Consider the following 26857-nt stretch of genomic DNA (forward strand, 5'->3'; position numbering starts at 1 on the left):
ATAAACAAGTAATACTGAGTAACTTACAGTAATGTGAGCAAATAACCTTGAATGTTCTCTACTCCCCACCCACACTTCTGACATCACGAATACTTTAATTGGCATGTTTGTTTAATGCTCATTGGATAGAGGCACTTCTGTTAACGTGATCCTTGGTGGCCATTGGAGAACTGGGTGCTGAGAAGGAGCCCCTGCAATGTCCCACCTTACCTCCCTGTTTTGGCCATGTCATCCTCCCTGTTCTCACATCCCAAACATGCCACCATTGACATGCATAGCTTGGCTTGTGGGTGTAAAAATAGTCAGGGCTCAAATTAGCAATGAAGGAGAAGCATTAGCAGTGGTTAACTGCGGTAGATCTGCACTGGTTATGGAAGGGACTAGTTGTCTTTCTAAGTGATAGATAAACTGGTAGGACAGTCTCTGTTGGGCTCTGAAATGGGAACCCAAAGGAATAGTCTTATTTGATGGTTTCAGGATTTCTTTTTACATCCTTTATATCCACCATGGGCAATGCAGCAATGCGTAAGGCACATAGAGTCGAAAATCCTGAACAAGATGATATGCTTACAAACATTGAATCAGGTCAAAGTGAAAGCATGGACTCCCTGGTAAGATTTAATATTTTTTATACATATTTGCTTAGGTAACTGTCTCATATGCAGTTTCAGTGAGGGAGATTTTTGCAAAGTGTTTCTATTCTATTATTGAGCAGACATGATAAATTGATAAATCTGGATCTGTAGAAGTGCAGAATTAGCACCTTGATGTTCATAATACATTTTGCTACAAAGCTGAATGTGACATTTCCCTGAAAGATTAGTCGCAGGTAATAAATGATCGACAAAACATCGAAGACTATGGCAACCTTATATCAATCCAAGTTTGCTGTGATATTTTTGTGCCTTCGATATAGTCGCTGATGAGATACTTCTTGACAGGCAGCAAAACTTCAGCAGCTTATAAGGCCCAGTTTTACATAGTTTAATTCTACTTAATCCATCAAGAATACAGTGTTGCACTGATTATGTATATTTGGGACATTTTATGGCCTTATGTGCATGTGTATGGTGTCCTCTATTGGTTTATTTTGATGTATGTGTTTACAATAAGCAATATACAATATATATTATGTTTTCCATATACAGACTCTTTAGGCCTTACTCTTGAAACGTGAGCAGAAAGAATTTCTGAATACATTGGGGCTCATTCATAAAACACTAGCAAAATGAATTTTTGTGTAAATTGTATGTAAAGCATTGTGATTGTATGTGATTCATTCTAGTGTTCATATTTTCAAGATGTTAGTAAACTACAGCTGCTCCCAACCATGTGTAAATGGTGTTTAAAACATGCAAAAATGAATCTGAGTGTTCTTTTAGGCAATGTGATTACTTTTGTATTTTGATAACACTATGTATTATATTAATATTTCACGAGTGTGTAGTCATTAAGCTATTGATGTTAAACTTATTTGACTTGCTTTCCTTTGTGGATTGGGTCAAGGAATCAGCTCTGATATAAACCCCCGGGGCTTCTGAGATAAGTATTGATGGCAAGATAATTAAATTTTGTTGTTGGAGAGATACAGAATTTCAAATAATAATAAAATTAATTAGTTAAGCAATTAGTCAAATGTTAAAATAAATCTCATTGACAAAATGACTAACTACTTTGTTTTGGCGCTAATGTCAGTTTTTTGAATAAAGTCATCAACACTCTTTTCACCTGCAGTAGCAGAGTCTGCTTAGCAGACTACATGGGTTTTTGTTCTTTGTGTTGTAAGGTTTTAAAAAGGCTGTTTCCATGGCAGCTATAATCCTGGCATGACCTTTCATATGAATGTGAGTGGGATCAAAATTGTGATGTTAAGTTAAAGTAGATAAGTATGCTAGGTATTTTGTGGAGTCAAATACAGCTACAAATGTCAGATAAATCTCTGTTGCACATAGACTGCGTGTGCAATGTTTAAAAAGCAATTAGTGATTGTTACAGAGATTGAATTGATAAACAGTTATAGTTGGATCTGCTGTATCTCCTTAGTTTATGAAGTATTGAGGGGGGTGGGGAGGAGATTGAGCCAGACAGAGATATAAAGCAGTAGGTGAATTAAATGCTTGTTTTAATCTTGTGGGTGAGTAGTCTGCACAAAGCCTACACCCACAGAATTCCAGCAGAAAGCTTCACATAATATTGTGCTTTTACTCTACTCAACACTAAACATTTAGGTTAAAATAGCCACATCTGAGGTCCATACTTCTTAAATTTTTCTACAAAGGAATTGCAGAAGTAATATAGAAATATGGCAGCTGCTCAGCATTTTGTTCCCTACTCAGGTAACTAGGATTACACACGTAACCAAGACATTCCCTTTCATAGATTCATTTGATGCTACATCAGAGTCAAGCCCTTGTATAATTTTTACAAAATATTTTTAAAAAAGTGTGCGTAGTTAACCCACACACCTCATACAATGTCCTTTGTTTTGTAGCAGCAACAATCCTGTTGTCCCTGTTGTGGCAACCAAAACAAGCAAACAGCTGATAAGATTTACACTATTGGCTTATACGGTCAGTGTAAATCCATAATGCGGAGGTCAAACACAATATTTCCAGCCAGGGATGCACAGTAGCCCAAACTTGGGAAAGTAGATGTACTCCAATTGGGATCTCCCAAGGAAGTTCCTCCAGGAGAGACACCAGAGACAGTGCTACACACTATTTGACCCCCATAAAGTGCTCAGTGTGTACTATAAAAATTTAATTTCTGTAATGCTGCTTTGGAACAATATGTCATATGAAAAGCACTGTGAAAATAAACTTGGCATCATTACAGAAAATGGTATACACATCCTGTGTGACTCTATCATGAAACAATGCATGATAAGCACTCAGTAGAAGGAGAGAGAAGCATGTGTGTTCTTGTCTGTCTATATCTTTATGAGTGTTCATTTGGGTCATTTGGCCTTGAATGACAGCTGCTTTATTTTTGTAAATTAGTGTGTGTGCTTTTGTGCATTTATAGTGTTGAATTTGTTGCCTCTTAACCTGCGAACTGTGACATTAGTTTCCTGCATCAAGCTGAGCATGACTAAGAAAGTACTTTGGCTGCAGTATTCAAAACTGCTGCTGTACACAACTCTATCCTCTTGACTTCCTGTGTCCTTGAGCACTGCAGAAAATCTATCAAATCAATTCTGCAAGTCTGTCTTAGCCAGTTTGTTTTTTCTCTAACCCTTAAGCCAGTGGCTGAAAAAAAGTAAAATAGCAGTTGATATTATTCATACTATATGTTCTAGATATTTTATTTGTGCGATCATCAGACATTTGCATATTATCCCTGAATATATCAACTGTTGTCAGGTCAAGTATATTTTATTTATTTAGACCTTTAAACAATATACATTGTCAAAGAAGCCTTACAGAACATTTCAGCCATAATCTCTCAAATTCTATAAGGCCCTCATTTAGCAGTTCAATTAAAAGAAACTGCATCAACAAAACCAAAAACCACTGTTGCCTGCTAAGTGGTTTACTAAGTGCAGTAGGCCTATATGTTGGGTAAACCCGTATGCTATAATTACATACATAAACTGGTGAAACAACACTGCATTTGTACACTGCAGTTCACGGATATTTGTAAAAATGGTGCTTCACTACGTTCTTGTCACACTTACACTGTTGAAGGAACGCTGGAGACAAGTAGTGCAATCAACTATCTTTTAATTCTCGAGACAGAAGGGTAATCCAAACACAGGAGTGAGGAATGACACATGTACGGATGAAGTAGACCTGACAGGGGAGAAATGCACAGACAGGAACTAAAATGCTAGGGAAAATGAACAAACACAGGTGCACTAAGAGACTAACTAAACTAAATGAGGACAGGAACATGACCAAATAAGGGAACACAGGAATAGAAAGAGGGGTAAAACATCCTGACACATCGCCCCCAACCCGGAAGGTGCACCCTAGAACAACATTTGGGGGGTGTAGGGGTGGATCAGATGGAGGGAGGAGCCAGGTAGGAAACAGGAAGGACTTGGAGCAGGAGAAGTCCAACTGGACCCAGGCCACAGCCATGATGGCGACCCCCGGTGGTGCAGATGGAGGAAGAACCCACCAGTGACGACTGACCACCTACCCCAGGGGGCCGACCGATGGCGGCGGAGCAGGTGGTGGAGGAGGCAGAGATGGAGAGCCGATGAGCCAGGGCGATGGGGAGGATCTGGGGGAACAAGGTGGAGTAGATGGCGCCGGCGACTGACACGTAGGCGTGGATCCGAAAGGCCGCAGTGGAGCTGGAGCTACAGAGGACTGTGGAGGAGCTGAAGGGATGAAGGAGCCTGAGGGACGAAGGAACGAGGCGCAGCCGGAGGAGTGGTGTCCCAAGGCGCAGGATGGTTGATGCCAGACCAGGGGCTGGAGGCAAGGGAAACTCCAGCCCTGGCGATGCTGGAGGATGGCAATTCCGTGGAGCTTGCATCGTGTTGATGGTGGGCTAAGGGCAAGCAGAGGGGCATTTGTGAGCCTCCGGGCTTTACTTGGAACCGGGAGCCTTCTCAGGGCTGAATGTAGAAACAGGAACTTTCTCTGGGCTAGTCATAGGAACAGGAATTTTCTCTGGGCTAGACTCGGGGACTGGAGACCTCTCTTTACTGGACTGGGAAAACGAGAGCCCACTCAGGGCTGGACGGGACCAACTGGGTCAAAAGAGAGAGGAGAGGGGGCAAGTCGGCTTTCAGCTTTGTTTCCCAGCCTATAAGGTCTCCCTAAAAGTCCAGCTGTCCCAGCTGTAGAATCAGCTTACCCTCTTTATGTCCGCGGCAATCTCCCTCATGGCTGGCTCCATTGGCGGCTCTCGCACCTTGATTGACGTCACTTGCAGCACCAGCTCTGCAGCGATCCTCAGCTCTGTCACTCTGTGCGGCGATGGCTCGTTGGTCGCGGCGGGCTCCGGCTCTCCATCAGTGGTGGGCTCTGGCATGCGCTCTGTGCATCGAGGAGATGGTGGGCTGGGCACTGGGTCAGGAGTGGAACTGGCGAGATTCTCCTGGGAACAGGCGGGGAATGGAGATCCGTTTCTCGCCAATGTCCACTCCACTAAGGTGGCGAAATTGGCTCAAGGACCATCTTCGGACGACAGCTCTCTGCACGAGATGTTTAAACTGCATCGTAGAACACACAGAGCATATTGTTTGGGTAGCTGGTTAGAGCAGCAAGGACCAGGAACAGTCTGGTATGGCCCTCGAGCGATCTCTCCCCCTGCTTCAGCAGGAGGAGGAAGTATTCCAGACGGGAGAGGTGATCCAAGGAAACACAACGGAAACAAAAAGACACTGGGTAAAATGTGAAATAAAAACAGAGGGGCCATACAGAGATAACTGATTTGGTTGGGTCTTCTGTCACACTTACACTGTCGGAGGAACGATAGAGACAAGGAGTGCAATCAACAGTCTTTTAATTCTCGAAACACAAGGTTAATTCAAACACAGGAGCAAGGAATGACATATGTACGGACGAAGTAGACCCGACAGGGGAGAAACGCACAGACAGGAACTTAAATGCTAGGGATAATTAACAAATGCAGGTGCACTGAATGACTAATTAAACTAAATGAGGACAGGTACATGACCAAATAAGGGAACACAGGAACAGAAACAGGGGCAAAACAAGACAAAACAGGTCCATGATCCTGACAGTTCTCTTATACTAAGTACAGCTGTGTTTTTGTGGGTTGGATATTTCAGTTGGCATTAAAGCAGATGCTCATTTGTTTCTTTTTATGTCTTGTATGCATGTGTTTGTTCTGAAATTGCATGGTTTACAGTGTCTAAAAACTATTTATTTTCTTTAAGCCTTTACATAAATATAACATTTAATTTTGTATGAGTTTTTGTTGTTGTTGTTGTTTTTTTATTTAATTATTTAATTATTTATTTTTTTGGTATAAAATTATTTTCTTTTTTTGCATGTCTCCATTCTTATGTCAAGATACACTTCACTAGAAAATATCTTACTGAGGCAATGGCTCAACGGGGATATTTCTGGATCAAATATATAGCCTTCACTAGGTTTTGAAACAATGAAAGTCTTCAGTTTTATACTATATGTAGATTAGTACTAATGATAACAATTATAAACATGCTAATAGGCAGATATCTGCAAGTTAGTTAAGCTTGTTTGTTTTGAAGGTTTTAGAGATATTTTGGACATTTCAGGCCTGGAGACCAATCATCCAAACAGGTGTCCCAACCTAGCTCTTTAACTAGCTTGACCAGCAAGAGTTTCTTAATTCACTATTGTCATCAGATCACGCTGGTTATCTAGTTTCACCAGTTAAGATTTGCTTGAGACCAGTATGGCCATAGTGGTAAACTAGCTAGGTAAACTAGGTAAACTTTTTTTTTTGCAGGGAATGCAGCTTATAATGTGGGGAAATGATTTTAAATGTGTTATTTGTCTTGACAGACAAGAGCATTTGTTGTGTGGTTTCAGAGAAGGGCAGAACTGCCGGTCTCCTTGGTTACTGGGCTGGGATGAGAATGTTTCTAGCTTTACTTGTCATGGGATAATAAATTATTCATAAATCCTTCACACAGTGTATGGATTCAAGCAGAGAAGCACTCTCTGAATGAATGTTTTATGCTCAACTACCCAACTAGTGATCCATTGCCTTATATAATGTTTGTTGGCTTTTATGATGGTTAGGCTGGAAAAAATTTAGTTAATTTAGTTAAGTTTTTAACATTTTATTGTTTATCACTTATAATATGATTCAAAACATACAAACCTTGATTTTCAAATGATAGGCATTAGTTTAATGTCTAATACTATTTTACATTGTAGCATTATATGACATGTCCCAAATGAATTACACAATATGCAGTATGTACTTGATTGTCTAATGTATGAATTTTACAAGGTAATTTTGTCATCCAGCATCGAGTCAGTCATTTGGTTGAATATGGTAAGCTTACCCACCTAGGTAGTGTTACTTAAAAAAAAAAAAAAAAGATTTATATTTTGAATTAAAATGTGTTACTAAGGTAGCTACATTTCTCATAAAGCACAATCTCCCTGAGCACAGACTTAACTCTCCAGAGTGCTATCCTAAGATGCCTCCTATATATGGAGATCGCAAACAGGGACAAACACAGTGTAGGAGCCAGACAGACGCCTGCTGTAGCCCCTGGAGAAGTGACACTTTACAAACACAAACAGGTTGCATCACACTCGGAACAGACACTGCAGAGGAAAGAAATTGTAAGGCCAATTGAAATGAGCACATTCAGAAAAAAATACAGTTTCTTCACTTGTATTATTTATTTATTTATTTATGAATTTTTGGTTAAAGGAAAGTTTGAGTATGTAGAAAGTAGGGGTGTGCAGCAATGGTAATGTCAATTTCAGGTTTTCACAAAAATGAGTTCATTAAGCCCTCGTTTAGCAATCCCAGTGCCCCAAATAATAATTAAACATCTAAAATTATCTTTATTTGTATATTTTCTGAGAGGAGTAGCCTACCTTTTTTTCTGCTCGCTTCTCACGCTGCCGATGACTGACACATGAATTGCACACATAATGGCATTGCTAGGTGATTTTGCTTTGGAACCTTCAGAAAACTTAAACTTGGTTTTTCTCAGAACTGACTTGCTGACTTCATCATCTTAAATGGGTGTAGTAGCTCAGTCCTTTTTCGTCCGATTCCAACAAATCATTTATCACTTTGAAGGTTTTTAAATGGGGAATGTGAAAATCATTTTGACAATTTGCTCATTGTGACTAATATTGCCAGCAAAGGTCACATATATAATTGTTTTAAAAACAATTGCACAATGCATGTACTTCTGTAACAGTTTTTGCTCATAAACACTGAATTAATTTTCTCTCTGAAGCTCTGCATATGCTTCACATTTATATACTCAGTTCACTAAGTGTGCTGAGTAGTTCCTCACTCATTGTCTGCTGTTTATAAATGCTTTGAGTGCCTGCAATCTTTCTGCTGAGGTACTAATGGTGCATTGCAGTTTTATGCAGACCGTGTTTTTTTTTTTTTTTTTTTTTTTTTGTTGCTCATTACAAATCTATCTTTGCATCAAACACTAGATTTCTTAAAACCCTTTTGACAGCCTTATGCATTTCAATCTTTTTTTATCTGTTTATTTTAAATATGTTGTTCAAGATGCCAATTTCTATAGAACAGAATATTCAAAAATCCACCTTTATCCACATCAAACATTACTTGTAGTGAGTTAATGTTCAGGGCCCGGTTCCCCGATAACGCTCACTCTTAGCGCGCTAAGAAGACTCGAAAGATATATCTTACCAAAGTTGTTTATGTTCCTAAGTGTGTTCCCCGAAGTGTCCCTTAGAAAGCTTCTTATCACGCTGCCTCTTACGTTCGACGTTACAAAGGCGCTGTCCCAGGTGAAGTTGCTGAATAAGTTGGCATCGATTGCTCAGGAATCGATTTTCCACTTCACGCGAAGGTGCATTACGGCGTTAAGAAAGACAACACGTTCTATGCAATTGAAACATTCCTCAAATTATTCCAGTAACATTTATTTTAACATAGTTTAAGTAATCCGTAAAATATAGACTATTAATTAAATTATCAAATTGTCAGTAATATGTTCACACGATATGTTGTGACGGGTAGACGAACCGGGTATCCCTCGCTAATAATCCACCCTCCTTATCCCGTTGTGCCACTTGTGCCGCTTCTTGACATGGGTTTAACGACTTATAAAAATTATGTAATACACTTTTATATTAAGGTAAGGTACATTACAATCAGAATTCCCCTGCATGGCGCAGAAGGGCGTTGGTGACAGTGTGGACGCACCTCCACACCGAGGCCTTGCTTAGGCCGTAGCCCTCTCCCACGACCTCGATGAAGCTCCCTGTAGCAAAAAACCTTAGCGCTGCAAGCAGCTGGACTTCAGGGCTTAAAGCAAAATTCCGCCGCCTTAGCCTGGCCTGGCAAGGTCTGAGAAGGTCCAGCAGCTCCATAATGAGTTGTCTTGGGAGGCAAATTTTTTTTAATATAGCCACGTCATGCAAAATGTCAAAAGGGCTTACGTTTTGCCGAATAAAAAAATTGACATGGACTAAACGGCTCCGCGGCCGGCGCCGTCTTTGATTCAATAGAAGGACACGTTGAATCGCTGCCTTAGTTGGTCGCTTACTGGACACCACCACCATGCTTACCCATTTATAGATCTTAGCCATTTAGAGCCAAATTGTTTGCCAGATTTTAATTATCAAAAGTGATTGCCAATTTAAACGCTTTAATGACATTACGAAATAGCCTCGGCTAATTAACACCATATTAGTTCTGATACCAAATAAAGTCAACTTCATAAATATGTCTGTATCCATTGCGAACATATTTATTAAAAATGTCCATTACATAAAATCATTGTTGAGCCAAATAATTGTCAACATATTGACTTGTACTGCGCTGCGCTGATTTCTAAAGAGTGCTACAGTGGCGGCGACTAGCGTCTCGAGCTCAAACAACGCTAAGAGAGAGCTTACGAATGGTCCAGACCAACCTTACGAAAGTGTGACTTACAGAAGATATACTTAGCGTACGAATGTGTCGGGAATCATGCCATAAGGTTAAGAGAGAGGTTAAGGAATAGATTAAGAACTACTTAGCGATAAGAACGTTTTGGGGAACCGGGCCCAGAACGTTACAACAGACTAGTAATTCAGAGATAATATATTTTAAAATGTTGACATTTTTTGAGAAACAACTGAAATCTCATCTCTTTTGTGAGTACTTAACTGTATCCTGCTGAATAATAATAAAAAAAAAAGTTTTCAATATTTCTTATAACCCTTATCCCTCCCTGTTCTAGATTGTACTATCCTGTAAGATATTTGAAACCTTTAAGGAAATATTTCTAAGCACTTGTTTTATTGTCTTCTTAATATAAATCACTTGTTGTATTCTGAATTTGTATGTTGTTTTAGAGTAAAGCAACTGATAAATTAATAAATGTAAGTAAAGATGTTAACCTGTACTAATGATGCAATTTTAATTTTTTTTATTCTTTTTTCTAGTCGGACAGCAATACCAGTTTCCTTCGAGCAGCAAGAGCAGGAAATATCGACAAGGTTCTGGAGTATTTGAAGGGTGGAGTAGACATCAGCACTTGTAATCAGGTAGGAGTCTCTTTCTTATAGATACCCAATAAAATCTTTGTATATTTTGTCAAATATCATAAAGGAATGTGTATAGGTTTCCTACTGGAATTTCTTACAAAACTTGGAACATGGTCAGCTCCTGAATGGTTTTGTTGGAGGTTTTAAGGGGTGCTGTAGAATTCTGGTAAAACTGGAACTTGAAAACTTGAAAAGGCACTTTTAGAAAGAAGGATTTTGAAACACAAGTGATGGACACTTGGCTCCCATGATTCTTTGCGCAAGTTTAATTGTTTGACAATGGCGCCTCTTTAATTGGTTCTGCAAGATGATGCAGAAGTGTGTTCTAAGGAACAGTTTTTGGTCCCCTACATCCTTCATCCCTTCGAAGCTCTTACTCTGAAGGGCAAGCCCTTCAAAGGGATTAGGGCATAGGGGTTAGATCTTCAGAATGGAATGCAGCATAAGACAATCATTCAACAAATTCATACAAACAGCTTATTCATTTAAGTAAAAAGCAATTGGGTGTCTTACTGAATGGCTCACTGAATCATTGGCTCACTCGATTTGTTCTAAAATGTTCATTCAGTAACAAAAAAGTTTTTGCTGTGTATTGCTTGGAAAGGTACACCCGTTCTATTTCACTGACAAAATTTAGCAAAAGCATAATAATGACAAGTGTGTCTAAAGCACAATATTCATTTGTTTAGTGAACTGTTTTCTAAAATCAATATCACATTTGCAGTTGTGCAGATATGCGGCGGAAAAACAACACTCTTGCTTGTGTGATATCGCTAAACTATATCTTGTGATAAAAAATACAGGACAAAAATGCCTTCTTAATTGGCTAAATGGAGTTAGTCATCATTATGTTGTCAACTGCATGGAATGTATAAAGATGTACAGATCTGGTGCCGAAGCAAAATTCATTAAATGCATTATTAATGTTAACAAATATTTTTTTTTGATACTTTATCGCACCAAATTAACATGTTAAACTGAGAGCCACATAACATAGCACAAGCCATACAGCTACTGCCACCCCTGAAAAATTAATGCAATTAATGAACACAGACAAATAAAAATAGTGTTCTTTACTGGTATGTGTGTGTGTGTGTGGTGGTGGGGGGGGTGTACTGTATATATACACTCACTGGCCACTTTATTAGGTACACCTTGCTAGTACCGGCTTGGACCCCCTTTTGCCCTTAGCACTGCGTTAATCCTTCGTGGCATAGATTCAGCAAGGTGTTGGAAACATTCCTCTGAGATTTTGGTCCATATTGACATGATTGCATCATGCAGTTGCTGCAGATTTGTCGGTTGCACATTCATGATGCGAATCTCCCGTTCCACCACATCCCAAACCTGCTCTATTGGATTGAAATCTGGTGACTGTGGAGGCCATTTGAGTAAAGTGAACTCATTGGCATGTTCAAAAAAACAGTCTGAGATGATTTGAGCTTTGTGACATAGTTCATTATCCTGCTGGAAGTAGCCATCAGAAGATGTAAACTGTAGTCATAAAGGGATGGACATGGTCAGCAACAATACTCAGGTAGGCTGTGGCGTTTAAACAATGCTCAATTGGTACTAAGGGGCCCAAAGTGTGCCAAGAAAATATCACCCACACCATTACACCACCACCAGCAGCCTGAAGCGTTGAGACAAGGCAGGATGGATCCATGCTTTCATGTTCTTTACGCCAAATTCTGAACCTACCATCTGAATGTCGCAGCAGAAATCGAGACTCATCAGACCAGGCAACGTTTTTCCAATCTTCTATTGTCCAATTTTGGTGAGCCTATGTGAATTGTAGCCTCCGTTTCCTGTTCTTAGCTGACAGGAGTGGCACCCGTGTGTGTGTGGTCTTCTGCTGCTGTAGCCCATCTGATTCAGGGTTCGACGTGTTGTGCGTTCAGAGATGGTATTCTGGATACCTTGGTTGTAACGAGTGGTTATTTGAGTTACTGTTGCCTTTCTATCATCTCTAACCAGTTTGCATATTCTCCTCTGACCTCAACAAGGCATTTTTGTCCACACAACTGCTGCTCACTGGATATTTTCTCTTTTTCGGACCATTCTCTGTAAAGCCTAGAGATGGTTGTGTGTGAAAATCCCAGTAGATCAGCAGTTTTTGAAATACTCAGACCAGCCCGTCTGGCACCAATAACCATCCCACGTTCATATACATATACAAACATTAGCAGGCATATGCTACATGACAACAATTTTCTTTAAAAGCATTCCGGTGTGCATTTCATGTAGTAGAAAATGCCTGGAGTGAGCAGAGCTAACAGAAAAGCTCCAGATAGGCAATTTTGATTGTTTAACATTTTTAACATCCTACACATTCCCATACTAATATTTCATTATTTTGATGACTTTACTATTCTAAAATGTGAATAATAGTCAAAATTAAAGGCACACTGCACAAGCAGATGCAGACCGGCAGCAACAGACAGGTTCATGTGATTTTGGCGGATCAGTGTGTTACCCTTATTGTGTTACCCCGGTGGATCGATGGGTGACAGTGGAGGCGAGGGAGCTAGGTGCCAAGTTGGAGCCGCTGGGTCTATGGGCCGAGGTGGTGAGGGATTCTCCAGCCGTGGAGGTGAGGGATTCTCCAGCCGTGGCGACGCTGGAGGATGACAGAACCACGGGGCTCGCACCATAATGATGGTGGACTGAAGGTGATATGGTGGGGAGATGGTGGGCTGGGCACTGGGTCTGGAGTGGATCTGACGAGATCATCCACAGGGCAGGTGCTGGATGACGACCCGTTTCTCACCAAAGTCCACTCCATGACGGCAACGAAATCCTCTCGAGGACCATCTTCGGATGGGTAGCTGGTGGTGCTTGCTAGCAGCTGGAATAGTCTTGTATGGTCCTTGAGATATCTATAACCCTGCTCCAGCAGGAGGAGGAGGAATTCCGGGCAGGTGAAGGGATCCATAACAGGAAATACAACAGAAACAAAAACTCTGAGAGAAAAACGAGAAAACAAATGGAGGGGAAAACACGGAGGTTACAGTTTTTTGTCAGGTCTTCTGTCACATCACGCTGTTGATGAAGCACACAGGAGAAACGAGTAAACGAGAACTGTCTTTAATCAAGGGAAAACAGGGGATAATCCACAATTGGAGCTTTCGCAAACACACTTAGAGAACGAGTATACCTGACAAACACAAACTGAAGGACTTTTAAATGCAGGGCAATCAGGGGAACTCAGGTGACATCAATGGAATATAATCAAACTAATTAAGAAAATGAGGACAGGAACATGACCAAATAAGGGAACAGAAACAGGGGCAAAACATGACACAGACAGTCCATGATCCTGACACTTTCCTAATATTGGAATCATAATGAAGGCAATGCAAAGATTGTGTTTTTTCACAACTTGGCACTGCACAGCCATCTTTATTGTTTGGTTTCTGTGTAGACTTGCGCTTGTGTCTCTTGGAATTTACTCTATGTGCGCAAATCAGTGGGCGGGGCAAAACAGGCAGTGATGTGGAAACAGGCATTGATCTTCTTCTGCGGAGGCAGTATTTAGCCAAACTATTACGTCATAAATTGTCACATTTCACAACCTGTCGTTTTGGCCAGTTGGCTTCAATATAAGCTGTTTTAAACTAACATGAAAGTTACAGGATGTTTTTATCATACAATGACCTCTTATATGTCAAAAGATAAAGGGAATTTTGATTTCTCAGTTCAGAATTGAGTATGCAGTTACTAGTGTGAATTAGAAAAATAAAGCATATTTTAAACAACCTCAAGAGCGGATGCAGCCAGTTGTAAGATGAATGTGCAAGGCTTCTGCTGTCATTGGCTTGGAGTTATTTTACGTGTACAAAAACAGCTCAATATTGCAAACATTTATTTGTTATAATATTATTTTAATTCATTATCATAATCATAAACACACTGATTTGTAGTGCAAAATAGTTTGACCATTTACTGCACTTATTATTATTTTAGTTATTTGCCTATTCGCAACTAATGAGTCTTGCAAATTCAAGTAAAATAGCTTACTCACACATTGCAAAATAAAGTGGATATCTTAATCTTTTATCTGGACCCTAAGAGTAAAGACCTAACATGTTCAGGCCTGTATTAAGAACACATAGGACCTTGGGGCTATAACAAACCCAAGGGACCCCCTTCATAGTAATTGGTGCCACAGTGTTTTCTGCCACAGGAATCATTTGTGTTTTTAATAAAATAAAATCTCCAGCATACAGAGATACATTGAGTATGTAAACTAAATATTCCAGGCTACAACACCTTAAAAGAATAAATACATTAACACCAGATATTTGAAATCAAAAAACTTTTGAGAATATATGGCTCCCTTAAGGAATATACTTTAAATAGTTTTATAGATGTTATTCTTTCTGTTCCTAGAAGAGGAAAATCATCAGGGCTGGATTGGTGCTCAAATTCAGCTCATTTAGCCCACACATAAATGTTTTGCTGGGGTTAGGGCAATTGGAATAAATAAATAAATAATTTATTAATAAATAACGAATGGAAACAAATAATAATAGATCATTTTGAATATACCTCCAATGTCTGCATATTTTGGCGTGCACTTTGTAATCGAATCTGAATTCTTAACATAATATAGTTACGCAATATAATCAAAAATATCAGCATGATTGCAAGTGTGATATTAATTTTATACAGCACAGCAGTTCAATAAGCAATAACCTAATTTTACTAATTGTCAATTTTATAGACACAACATTATAAGTTTTGACTCTTTTTGCTCTATTCTCCCAACAGAAGTGTTGCTTCTCACTGCAACATGCTACAGTACATTCCATTTTCAAGGGCTCATCCCTGTGCCCTAATTTCCTCAAGGGTTTATGCTTCAGAGGGAGAACTTTTAAGGGGTGAAGGCTGTAGGAGACCAAAAAGTCTATTCCTTGGAACGCACTTTTGCGCCGTCTTTACGAGACAATTAAAAAGGTGCCAGTAAGTTTGTTTAACTTGAAGCAGAGCTTCACAGACCAATCGGTGTATGACATCAAAGTACCATGAGAGCTATTTGAAAGCAAACGGAACCATCTGTTCCCCAATCACTCTCACGGTACTTTAATTCATACACTGACCAGTCTGTGCAAGGCTGCTTTAAGTCAAACACACCTAGGGCCAAATTTACTAAACTAGGTATATTAGTGAGAGTGCAATTACAAAAAAAGTTTTGATGGGAGTGGAACATTTTGTGGGTGATCTATTGCTATGTGCAAATGAAAAGAAGAAAAAAAAACACAGAAGCAGTCATATCTTTTTCATAATGACCAATGCAATCTACAAAGAACAGCACAAATTAGCATAAGAGGGCAAAAAAAGCAAACAGTATGTTTAGATAATGTCTTTCTGTGGCAATCCAAATAAATTAATATGAGTGGAAACATTTCTCTGTTCTCTGCAGTGCCTCTTGGCAGCAACAATCTCAACCATATGGAGCACATAATGGGTTAAGACATGTTTTTTGATGGTAAATAAAGGCGCAAATGCTGGTAAATTACCGCAAACCTTAGTAAATCATGTTGCATGATTCAATTCAAAATACTGTCCTCCCATAAATGTTGCATCTGAAAGGGAAACTCTTACAAATGCACATACAATAAGGTTAGCCGCAAAAATGACTTTTCTGAATGTTCATGCCTTTTTGTTACAAATTTTTCACTGCACGCCTTTAGTAATTCCTGACAGTACTTTTTAAACACCAAAATAGGGTTTACACTGGTGCAAGCTGTTAGTAAATCTAGTCCCTGCAAAGAATCATGGAAGTCAAGAGGCCATCAGTTGTACCCATCAAAGGGCCCTTTGAAGTGGTCAGTTTTAATCACTTAAATTTGACACTTAAACACTTCAATATGGCAACCATGATCATTCTCACACCGAAGTGTATTTTAGAGGCAGATTTATCCCATGTGGAACAAGGTGAGAGTGGTGTTTTCTTCATGAATGAATCAGCTGGTTTGTTTCTATGGTTCATTGATTGAGACTTGTCGCCACCTACTGGTGGGTATAGTTTTGTATATAATACATTTCAAATAATAATAATTTCATTTTTTATGCAACATTTTATATTTCTATATTCTATGTTATGTTTCTTTTTTTCTTTTTATTTATTTCTTTTTTGATGAGTTTATTATTTTTGAGAGACCACATTTTGACACTATTTCATGCCACTGATTTCTTGGTGCTTCATCATGCTCTCAGAGAGTTTGTTGCTATTTTAGGAGCTCTGTTATCAAGTGCCTACCTCGTGCAAAGCATGTTAGCTTATTAACAGCTCTGCTATGGCAACAGTGTGTGCCTAGTGTGGTAAACAGCAGGCACATGACTATTGGGTCTGCAGTATTGAATGTCCTTTGGCTAGCATGCTGTTTATTTGGGGTAGCATAGTAGATGTGCATGGTGTTGTTGCTGATCTGAGATTGTCTACAGAAGGGTCTGTCAGGTTGACCTTGACCGCACCAAAGTAGTTAACCTGATCAACTATTCTATGTAGACCAGCTTGAACAAGAAATAAACCAAGACAAACCATGTTAAAAAAAAAAGAATGTTGTATGTATTCCAATGATCATTTAAAGAGTCTATTTTTGAGTTTATAGTTTATAGGTTGTTGTTGTTGTTTTTTACAATCCTATTCATTTTAAAGGGGCTATATGTAAGAATTTGCATGTAATAAATAATCACTTTTTTATTGCCAATGTGGGAACAGCTTGTAATGAAATGTAAAAATTCCAACTTCCTAGGTTGTTAATAAAAGCCTGTAGATTAATTTATGTGAAGGACTTGGGGCATTTTTGCTGTGAAAATCAAAAGGGTGTGACAGTTTTTCATCAGTGATACAAATATGATTTAAGAAGGATAAGAGGTAATGTTAGCAAGTTTAGCTTGAAAATGTTTAATAGCAAGTAAGACACAATTTAGACATTTGAATATAATAATAATAATAATAATACATATTTATTTGCAAAAGCTGATGGAGTGCTGAATGCTGCAGACTCACAGAGCATTGTTGGATTGGGTGCAACTCACTGAATGGCTACCGGTGAATTCTACATAAAATCCCTTTAAATAAAATGAAAACAGACTGTTCTGTTTAATCTAGCATGTTTAAATGTACAATAACAGCCCATACTGGGGCTTTTAACAAGCAGTAATTTCACAGGGTTGCATAAGACAAGTTGTAAATTGAGCCACCCCCTGAGTCTAGAGAATAGTTTACAGCATTTGTTACATGATATATTCAAGAAGTACTCATCATTTGGCTTGATGTGATTGAGAGGAGCATATGGGAAAAGTATTGAATGTGTGGTTTTTTTTTTTTTTAGTTCTAAATCTGTTCATTCATGTTATATCACTACATATATTCATCACATATTTCCAGTGCATTTACACAAATTACATTTGTGTTATTTTCTAGTTTTGATTGCTTTTCTATTAATTAATTAATTAATTATTACAATATGGAAAATGATAATAAAAAGAACAAGACATCTCCAAACCTTTGAAAGGTAGTGATTCTATAAATAATGACATAATAAATGCATACTGTGCTTTCCAAATTAGGTTGTTGAAAGCGAGGTGTAGACAGTTAGATTTCTCAGCCTGGTCTCATTGTTTATACATAGGTACAGTATCAATACGCAACATTTACAAGCACAAAACCTAAATTTTTGTATGATTTTATTTATACTAAAATGTATAATTTAGAAGTTTCAACGTTTAAAACCTACAAATAGTGACATATTTTTTGCTAAAAACTAGGGCTGTCAAATGATTAATCACGATTAATCACATCCAAAATAAAAGTTTTGTTTACATAATATATGTATGTGTACAGGGTATATTTATTATGTATATATAAATACACACACATAATTTATATATTTAGAAAATATTTACATGTATATACATTTATATATTTATATTCTTATATTTTATATTATATATAAATATATTTAATATATAAACATAACATATTCTTCTTAAATATATACATGCATGTGTGTGTATTTATATATACATAATAAATATACACAGTATATACACATATATTATGTAAACAAAACTTTTATTTTGGATGTGATTAATCGTGATTAAAATTATTTTCATTAATTAAAATCAAACTAATATATATGTATCATTTATATCATTAAGATATTCGTATCAATGCATTTTTTTATCAATAAGCAATTGATATTTTTAGACCCCTTAAAGGCACAATATGTAAGATTTTTTTTATTAAAATATCCAAAAACCACTAGAACAGTGTTATAGTGTTTGTTGACTTGTGTACTTACATTATCCCAAATGTTTCAAAGAATGTTTAAATCCAGAGAAATAAGCAATTTTAACTAGTGACATGGACCGTGTCCATAGTGTCATTGTGTCACCTGCCAATGACATCATAACCCCAAAATATCAGATTTTTTGTAGAAAACATATGGAAACACAAAAGACTCTTTAATATGTTTTGCGTTTTAATAGACCGGTGACGACCGCACAGAGTAGCATTATAACAGAACTTTCAAAAGTATCTAGTATGATAAAACAGTGCTGCATTTTTTACCACATACGCACGACCGGGAGGAGCAGAAGCGGTCAACTGTGGCATAATAAAAGCTCTGCTGCTTTCGAGACGTGTGTCACGCTCATTTAAATTACATATTGTGCCTTTAACCTGCCTCAAAGCCTTAACCTACCCATTTTATAGCGAATATAAAAGGATATAAAACGCAATTGACCGAAATATGCAGGAAAATAACCATTTTAGTAACAGTATAGCACTAAAAAATATTTTTATAGTCGCTAATCCCACTCCTACATCAAACCTAAACATAACTATGTCTGTACAGTAGAGCCCGACCGATATGGATTTTTGGGGGCCGATGCCGATGCCGATATTAACTCGAAAAGAGCCGATTTATAAGCCGATATTTTGATTTTGAAAATAAACTGGATATTAGACCCATTTCCTATAAACTACACTTACACAACATTCAATAGTACAATATCTGCCTGTTCTATGTATGTGGGCTGTATAAACCATTTTCCAGAAGGGATTATGTTAAAAAAAGCCTTATATTACAGTCTCAATGACTAAACAATTGCACATCAAAAGTATATATTTTTTAATGATCAAAAGAACACTGCATTAGAGAAATCTTTGCAGAAGTAGTCCCACACTTTGCTGCTACAGCTTTCACCTTTTTCAGCCATCTGTAGGGCAGAAAGAGAGACAGAGAAAGAATAAGCATGTGTATTAATAATATCACCATGTATCAATACTCATGTCATCATTAGAATTATAATAATAATAAACAGGGATCTCCTACATAGGCAAAAATGAGAAATATATATATATATATATATTTTATTTGTCAAGCAATAGGTATTACCTATTACCTACTTATATTTAACTATATTATTACAACATATTCCTGTTATGTCTGTAAAGCTGCTTTGAAACAATCTGTAAAAAAAGAAGAAAAAAAAAGCGCTTGTTCAGCTCACATTTATTTACATGTCCCCTCTGGTTTAATCATTTCTGACGCACCTACTGTAGTTACTGTAACTACACTATATTTGCTCTCACAGACACATTCACAACGGACCCGTATATCTTCTCCTCTTCTCTTTGTGCAGTCTGAATCAAAACATCGTCATGCGCTGGCGAAAGTAAAGTTAGCCTACTGTTACCGGAAGATTACGGAATCAATTCGAAGTTGAATGGTTAACGTTAGTGTCATGAACACACCGCTGTCAATTTTGAGAAGAACCACCTTCAAACAAGTTAATAGCAAGCATTTAAGGGGCCTGCTAAAAAGGAAGCTATGTTTGCGTTAGAATAACGTAACTTTTTTTTTTTTTTTTTCGAGGCACGCTGTACATAACTTCTAGTCATTGACTACACGCGCCCCCCTGCCACAGTTACGCGGTCATTATGTGGGAAACACTGCAGATATATTTAGAATAGGTTAAACGCTAACGTTATAGTCTGACCTCTTATTAACGTTCGCGCGCTCTTCCACTGATAAACATGGTATTAGCTTTGTGGCTAATCTAATATAGCAATGCATTAGCGGCTGTAAGTGATGTTACAGAATATTTAGAAGTGATAATGATAGGACCGTTAGCTAGAACTACCACACTGTTTTTATATACAGTGTATGAACTAAATCTACAATCATTTCACATGACGAACAACAGACTCACCGTCAAAAGAGTACATCTCAGTGGCTCGGCTGATAGCTTTCTTCTGTAGTGGATTTCTGGCGCTGTTGTCAACTGGGGAGCTGCAGAGCTCCCTCTGGTGGGCAAACTATGCAACACTCATAACATGAGTGAAGCATGAGACTCTGTTTTTTTATGTTTCATCGGCCGTTATAAACGCCGATGCCGATTTAAATGCAATTAGCTCATATCGGCCGATAATATCGGCCGGCCGATATATCGGTCGGGCTCTACTGTACAGTATAAGAAAAACATGACCGACAGATAAATGCAATTACAATCATTTATTTATTGCAAATGTCAAAAACAATACCAAAAGTAATCCAAATGACAATGCATTGCTGCTGCAGTCATGGCATCTGTTCATGGCATCTGTCAGCATATATACAACTACAAGTCCAGTCTGTTAGGCAGTCTACGAATGCGCTCGGGATAACGTTTCGCCTGAGACTCCACATTTTAAGGAAGAGATAGTGTGCTGGACGGTTCCACAATTTCTGGTCTAGTCACCTCAGTGGCTATTGATGGAGTCTCTGCTGTCATAAGGGCATACTCATCCGAGCATTGTGAGGTTTCCGCACTCTCTGTGGTGTTGTGAGGAGAGTTAACCTGTATTGTGGTTGCATCCAAAAGCTGATCAATGTGTCTACGCCAAATCATGTTAGTACCCACTCGTACAGTGTAAGTGAGAGGTCCAGTCTTAGACAATATTGTACCGTGTTGCCACTTTGGGTGTTATTGTCTATAATCTCTAGAAGGCACATTTTGACCAACTTGCAGGGTCCTGAGCACAGATCGTTTTAGATTTTGGCTACACTGCTTGGTTTGCACATGTCGGTGTAAGTCAGGCTTAAGTAAGTCTAGACGTGAGCGAAGACTCCTTCCCATAAAGAGTGTGGCTGGAGACTGACCTGTGGTTCAGTGAGCTGAGTACCTATAGGCCAAGAGAAAATTTGCAATCTTTTCTTGTAGTGTTACTCTCTCCCCTTCCATGGCTTTCAGAGACTGTTTCAGGGACTGAATAAAGCATTCAGCTAGGCCATTCGTTGCAGGGTGGTAAGGAGCAGATGTAGTGTGCTTAATTATATTGCCCTTAACAAATGACTGAAATTATCGGTGACCAAATGCCAGTGCAGTGCAGGTGACCAATGTGCAAAGCAGTTCAACAGTCTTTGTGGACGTAGCGTTTTTGACAAGAAATACCTCTGGCCATTTTGAATATGCATCCACTAATACCAGGAACATTTTGTCAAGAAAAGTTCCTGCATAGTCAATGTGGACTTGCTGCCAGGGACTGGTGGGAAATTCCCACACATGCAAAGGTGCTACTTGTGGCTGTCGTTAAATCTGTTGACACCCAGAACATGTTTTAGCTAGATCTTCAGTTTGGTGTTCTCACCACCAAATATAGCTTCTAGCCAGGCTTTTTATTTTAACGACACCTAAATGTCCTTCATGTAGGGCAGAAAGTACCCTGGCAAGTAGCTTGGGTGGCACGATCACTCGGGTACCCCACATGACACATCCTTGTGTTACAGAAAGCTGTTCACAATGGTTTGAGTAGTCAGGAAGCTGTGGATCACCTTTAGCTGGCCATCCTTTCATGGTCAGATCAAACACCTTGGCCAATACAGGATCTCGATTTGTCTCCCATTAAATTTGAGCACTCGTGACAGGCAGGGGTTCCATTTGAGTGATGTGAAACATATCTGTGTCATCCTCGACCTCCTCTGGTTTCTCCTGAGGAAGGTGCGACAATCCATCTGCATTGCCATGGTACTTTGTGCCTTTGAACTCAATTGAATAGTCATGACCACCAAGGAATAGTGCCCAACGCTGTAGTCGTGCTGCTGCCATCACCATAACACATTTACTAGGGCTGAAAATAGCCACTATAGGCTGATGATCAGTAATCAGAATGAAGTGTTTCCCGTAGAGGAACTGATTAAACTTCTTCACTCCCCATATCAAGCTTAGAGCCTCTCGATCGTTCTGGGCGTAGTTCCGTTCTGTGGCAGTCAAGGACCTAGATGCAAATGCGATCGGTCTCTCAGATCCATCAGTCATTTTGTGAGACAATACAGCGCCTATTCTGTAAGGCGATGCATCGCACGGAAGACGCAAGGGAAGACTAGGGTCATAGTGTGTTAACACAGTCTCTGAAGTAATCAATTGTTTAGCTGCTTTGAAAGCTGTGTCACACTCTTTGGACCACGTCCATTTGTTTTCCCGTTGTAGCAACGCATTCAGTGGATGTAGCACTGTGGACAGATTTGGCAAGAATTTATGATAAAGAAATGAACGAAGCTGGTTCACATTTTCTGGTCTTGGTGCCCTCAAAACTGCGTTGATTTTATCTGGAGATTTGTGAAGGCCATCCTTGTCAATTTGGTGTCCACAGTACTCAACTGAGTCCTTGAAAAAATTGCAATTGCTTTTGTTTGCTCTCAGTTCATACTCTGCTAGCCTTTCACGAACAGCATTCAAGTTTGATATGTGGGCGTCATCGTCATGGCCAGTGACTATAATATCATCTAAATAGCACTGTGTGCCTGGAATCTCTTGCAAAACTTGATCTATGGCTATTTGCCACTGTGCTGGTGCTGATGACACCCCAAAAATGTTGTAGCGGAAGAGACCCTTATGCGTATTTATTGTCAGGTAATTTTTTGAAGATTCCTCTACCTCCATTTGTAAATATGCCTGGGCCAGATCGATTTTTGAAAAACGCTGTTCACCTGATAATGACACAAAGATGTCCTCAATGCGAGGCAACGGGTACTGGTCCACCTGCGAGACTGGGTTAACTGTGAACTAGAAGTCACCAAAAATTCGTACCTCACCACTTTTCTTGACAATTGGAACTATAGGTGTGGCCCATTCAGTCCAGCTTACTTTAGACAGGATTCCTTGGTCTTCAAGTCACTTTAGTTCAGTCTCCACCTTCTGGCGTACAGAATATGGCACAGGGCGTGCCTTGTGAAATTTTGGCTGCACATTGCTCTCAATAGTAAGCCTTGCCTTAATGTGCTTCAATGTTCCAATGCCATCTTGGAAGACTTGTGCAGATTGCTCTAGCACATTCTCTAATTTGTCTTGTACAGAGCACGTTGTTACCTTGGGGGTAACTTGCATGGCTTTTATGGACTGCCAATTGAGCTGAATGCTTCTAAGCCATTCACATCCAATTAAGGGTACTCCACACTTTTTCAGCACATAAATGTCCAGAGTGCACTTTTTGTTTTCACAGCTTACTCTGACCTTAAGTTTTCCCAATGGAGCAATTTTCTTTCCTGTGTAGGTCTTAAGCATTATGGAAGTGTGCCTCAATTTCAGTTTGTCAAAATGGCCTTTGTAATCCTTGTATGAAATTATTAACAGCTCTGATCCTGTGTCAAGTTCCATCTTCAATTTTACTATACCTATTCCTATTACTATTATATCAGAGTTGTCTGAGTCAGGTTCATCCAGTTCATTTATCTTTGCATTTCTTTTTGCAAACGTCCTTCTCTTCTTCTCATTTGGTTTTGTTTTACACATTTTCTGTATGTGTCCCTTTCTGTTACATTGTCTGCACTCCTTCTCTTTAAACCAGCATTCAGCAGGGTCATGGGACTTTTTACCACATCTGAAACATATTTTGTCACTTCGCTTTGTTGCAAATTTGTTTACATGATATCTAGCTGATGCCTTTCTTTGCAATTCCAGCACGTCTTTCGTGGCTGTCTCCATAGAGACTGCGATCTCTAGTGCTCGCATCAGAGTGAGTTCTCTCTCAGTAAGCAGCCTCTTTTGCGTGCTCTCACTGTGCAGTCCGCAAACCAGTCTATCTCTGAGCGCATCAGACAACGCTTCGCCAAATTGGCAGTGCTCTGCGAGCTTCTGGAGCTCGGCCATGTACTCCGATACAGATTCTGTCTTTTGTTGATTACGCTTATGAAAGCGAAAATGATCCACGATTATCAAGGCCTTTGGATTCAAATGCATTTGCAGCACGTCAACAATTTCTTTAAATGTTTTCTGAGCTGGCTTTACTGGTGCGGTTAAACCGCACAAGAAGTTGTATGTTTTCGCCCCCATTACACTCAAGAGAACAGCCACTTTTCTCTCGTCCCCGATGTCATTGGCTAAACAATACTGTTCTACTCTCTCCACATACGTCGCCCAGTCTTCCACCGTACTGTCAAAAGCATACATTTGTCCAAAACACCCAGACATTTTCGTTTCTTCTTTTGTTTTAGTCAATTAATGTATATCTCCTTTAAACAACTCTGATGCAGTTTACTCATGATGCGTTAGGCCTACATGTGCACTTCGCCATCCGTAGCAGACCTTTTTGGCGTCTCTTTCGTGGTAGGCAAGACACAAATGCTTCTGGTCTCTGTAATTTGTTGCACAAGAGGTTCCTTTTAAATCTCATCCCCAGTTCTGTTATGTTTGTGCAGTTACATAACATAAAAAACAGACACTCTGATCGGAGCTTAGCTTGAACACGTCTTTACTGCACAATTGCAATTATCACATTCAACACTAGAGTGTGCAAATGCAGAATGCTTTCTTTTTATTTATTGACTCAATACACAGCAACACCAGACTAGATGTAGACAAGAATGTCTCCTAGGCTATTGAGGTGTTTTGTTGTTGGATGTAATGATGAACATAGCAGTCGTCATTTACACCCAACATCTGAGCCACTGAAGACCCAGTGGATTACATTTGTTTCTGAAGGGACCACACCCCTGATCTACTTAAAAGTGTGTATCTTCGCGCGAATCATTTGTGATCCAGCCTCACCTACAGAAAAAGTGAGTATAAGGTTTTTTTTTTAATGAATCTTTGCAAATCACCTTTCCTAATAATGTGCTAATTAGCAAGTTTCACAATGAATGCAGCTAAAGTGAACTGTCCCTCAGAGAGCGGCTTGGAAGAGAGGGACGGGGTCAGCAGAGCTCATTAACATTTAAAGGAAAATGCTTCAAAATGGCTTGCTCTGAAAAGAGCTGTTTTTGACGGTAAAAAAAAGGTGTTTTTTTACACTACCATTGAGAAATTTTAATCAAACTATGTTACAGACTTTTCATTAAGACCCTAAAGAATCATATCAACTTGTGGAAAATGGGCATCCCATGACCCCTTTAAGATATGTTTAATTCATAATATTTAAACATATCCAAAATACATTATTAGATATCTGAAAGTAATTTATTACTAGTCAAATTACAAGAGTAGATATCTTGAATTTTATTTTTGACTAGGCAAAACTTAAAAAGAGATATCTTGAACTTTAATTCTTCCTAGACAAAACTCATTTAAAGATATCTGCAATTTAATTATGGATATCTCAATCTGATTTTTGACTAGGAAGATTTTTTTTTTTTTTTTTTGGAGACAAAAAAAAAGATCTGCATTTAGCTTTGTGATGGGATTTCAATAGGCAGGATTTCAATATAGATACCTGGAATTAACAATGTGACTAGTCAAAATTCCTTTATAGATATCTAAAATGTGCATGCAAAAACACCTTTTTTAAGCCCCAGCTTAAACAATTTATTGACCAATCCTACCTTGTCTTCCGCCATTTTATCTAAGAATTGTATAATAAAGTTCCTGCCTATTTGGTTAATTTTAAACTGCCTTATACCCAAGTAATTCAAAATAAAAATGTAGCTGGTGCACGTGTAAAAGTAACATAAGGTATGCAGAGAACACTCAATCTACACACAATGTAATGTACTAATCAATATCATCAGTACATGTTAAACTTCTATTACCTTGTAATCTTTTTAAAATCACCCTTCACCTTTTTTGACTAGGTCTGTCTTGATTCTGAAGCATTATTCTTTATTTCTTTTATTTATTATTATTCTTTATTTATTTATTTATATATTTTTTACTATTTTTCATGTTTTTTGGTGTACACTGCCATTGTTCTTCACATGTCTTTTCCAAATATATATTAAATAAATTCAGACGAGCAGTTTGCGTTTCTTTTTATTGAACATTACACTCTAGTTTGTCCATTTTATGGCATGATTTAAATTCACACAGTGCTACATTCATGCATGCAGGGGACCTTTTACCATATAAATGCATCTAGATATTATTTAATAACCCCTGAAGTAATAAATCCAGTAGCTTTTCTCTCTGTGACAACAAAAGCAGTATACCGTTGTTAGCATTAGCACTAAGCACTAGGCAGGGGAAGGGCTATGGTGTGGGGGAGGACCTGAGTAAATTTATACTTCTGCATCAGACAGACGGCATAGCCTCTATGCTGTAGGATGTGCATTGGTTTTCATTTATACTTCTGCGTCCGCGTCGACATGCAGTACACATGCAAACCGCTAGTCTGCAGTGTCCACGTGCATGTTGCTTGTGTAACCCGCAGACCACGGCAAAAGCTGAAAAAGAAGCAGCTTGTCGGAGAAGCATCA

The 26857-nt window shown here is 38.7% G+C and overlaps 1 protein-coding gene across 1 annotated transcript in view; it reads left to right on the plus strand.

Annotated features, from left to right (window-relative positions):
- Positions 1 to 329: 329 nt before the first annotated feature.
- Positions 330 to 26857, plus strand: part of LOC109057566 (ankyrin-2-like) — an 81777-nt gene continuing 55249 nt past the window's right edge. The window contains 2 exon segments of the mRNA XM_042728440.1: positions 330 to 611; positions 10074 to 10175. Coding sequence (XP_042584374.1) covers positions 468 to 611; positions 10074 to 10175 — 246 coding nt within the window. The 5' untranslated portion in view covers positions 330 to 467.

Source organism: Cyprinus carpio, chromosome B7, assembly GCF_018340385.1.
Source record: "Cyprinus carpio isolate SPL01 chromosome B7, ASM1834038v1, whole genome shotgun sequence".
NCBI classification, from domain to species: Eukaryota; Metazoa; Chordata; class Actinopteri; order Cypriniformes; family Cyprinidae; genus Cyprinus; species Cyprinus carpio.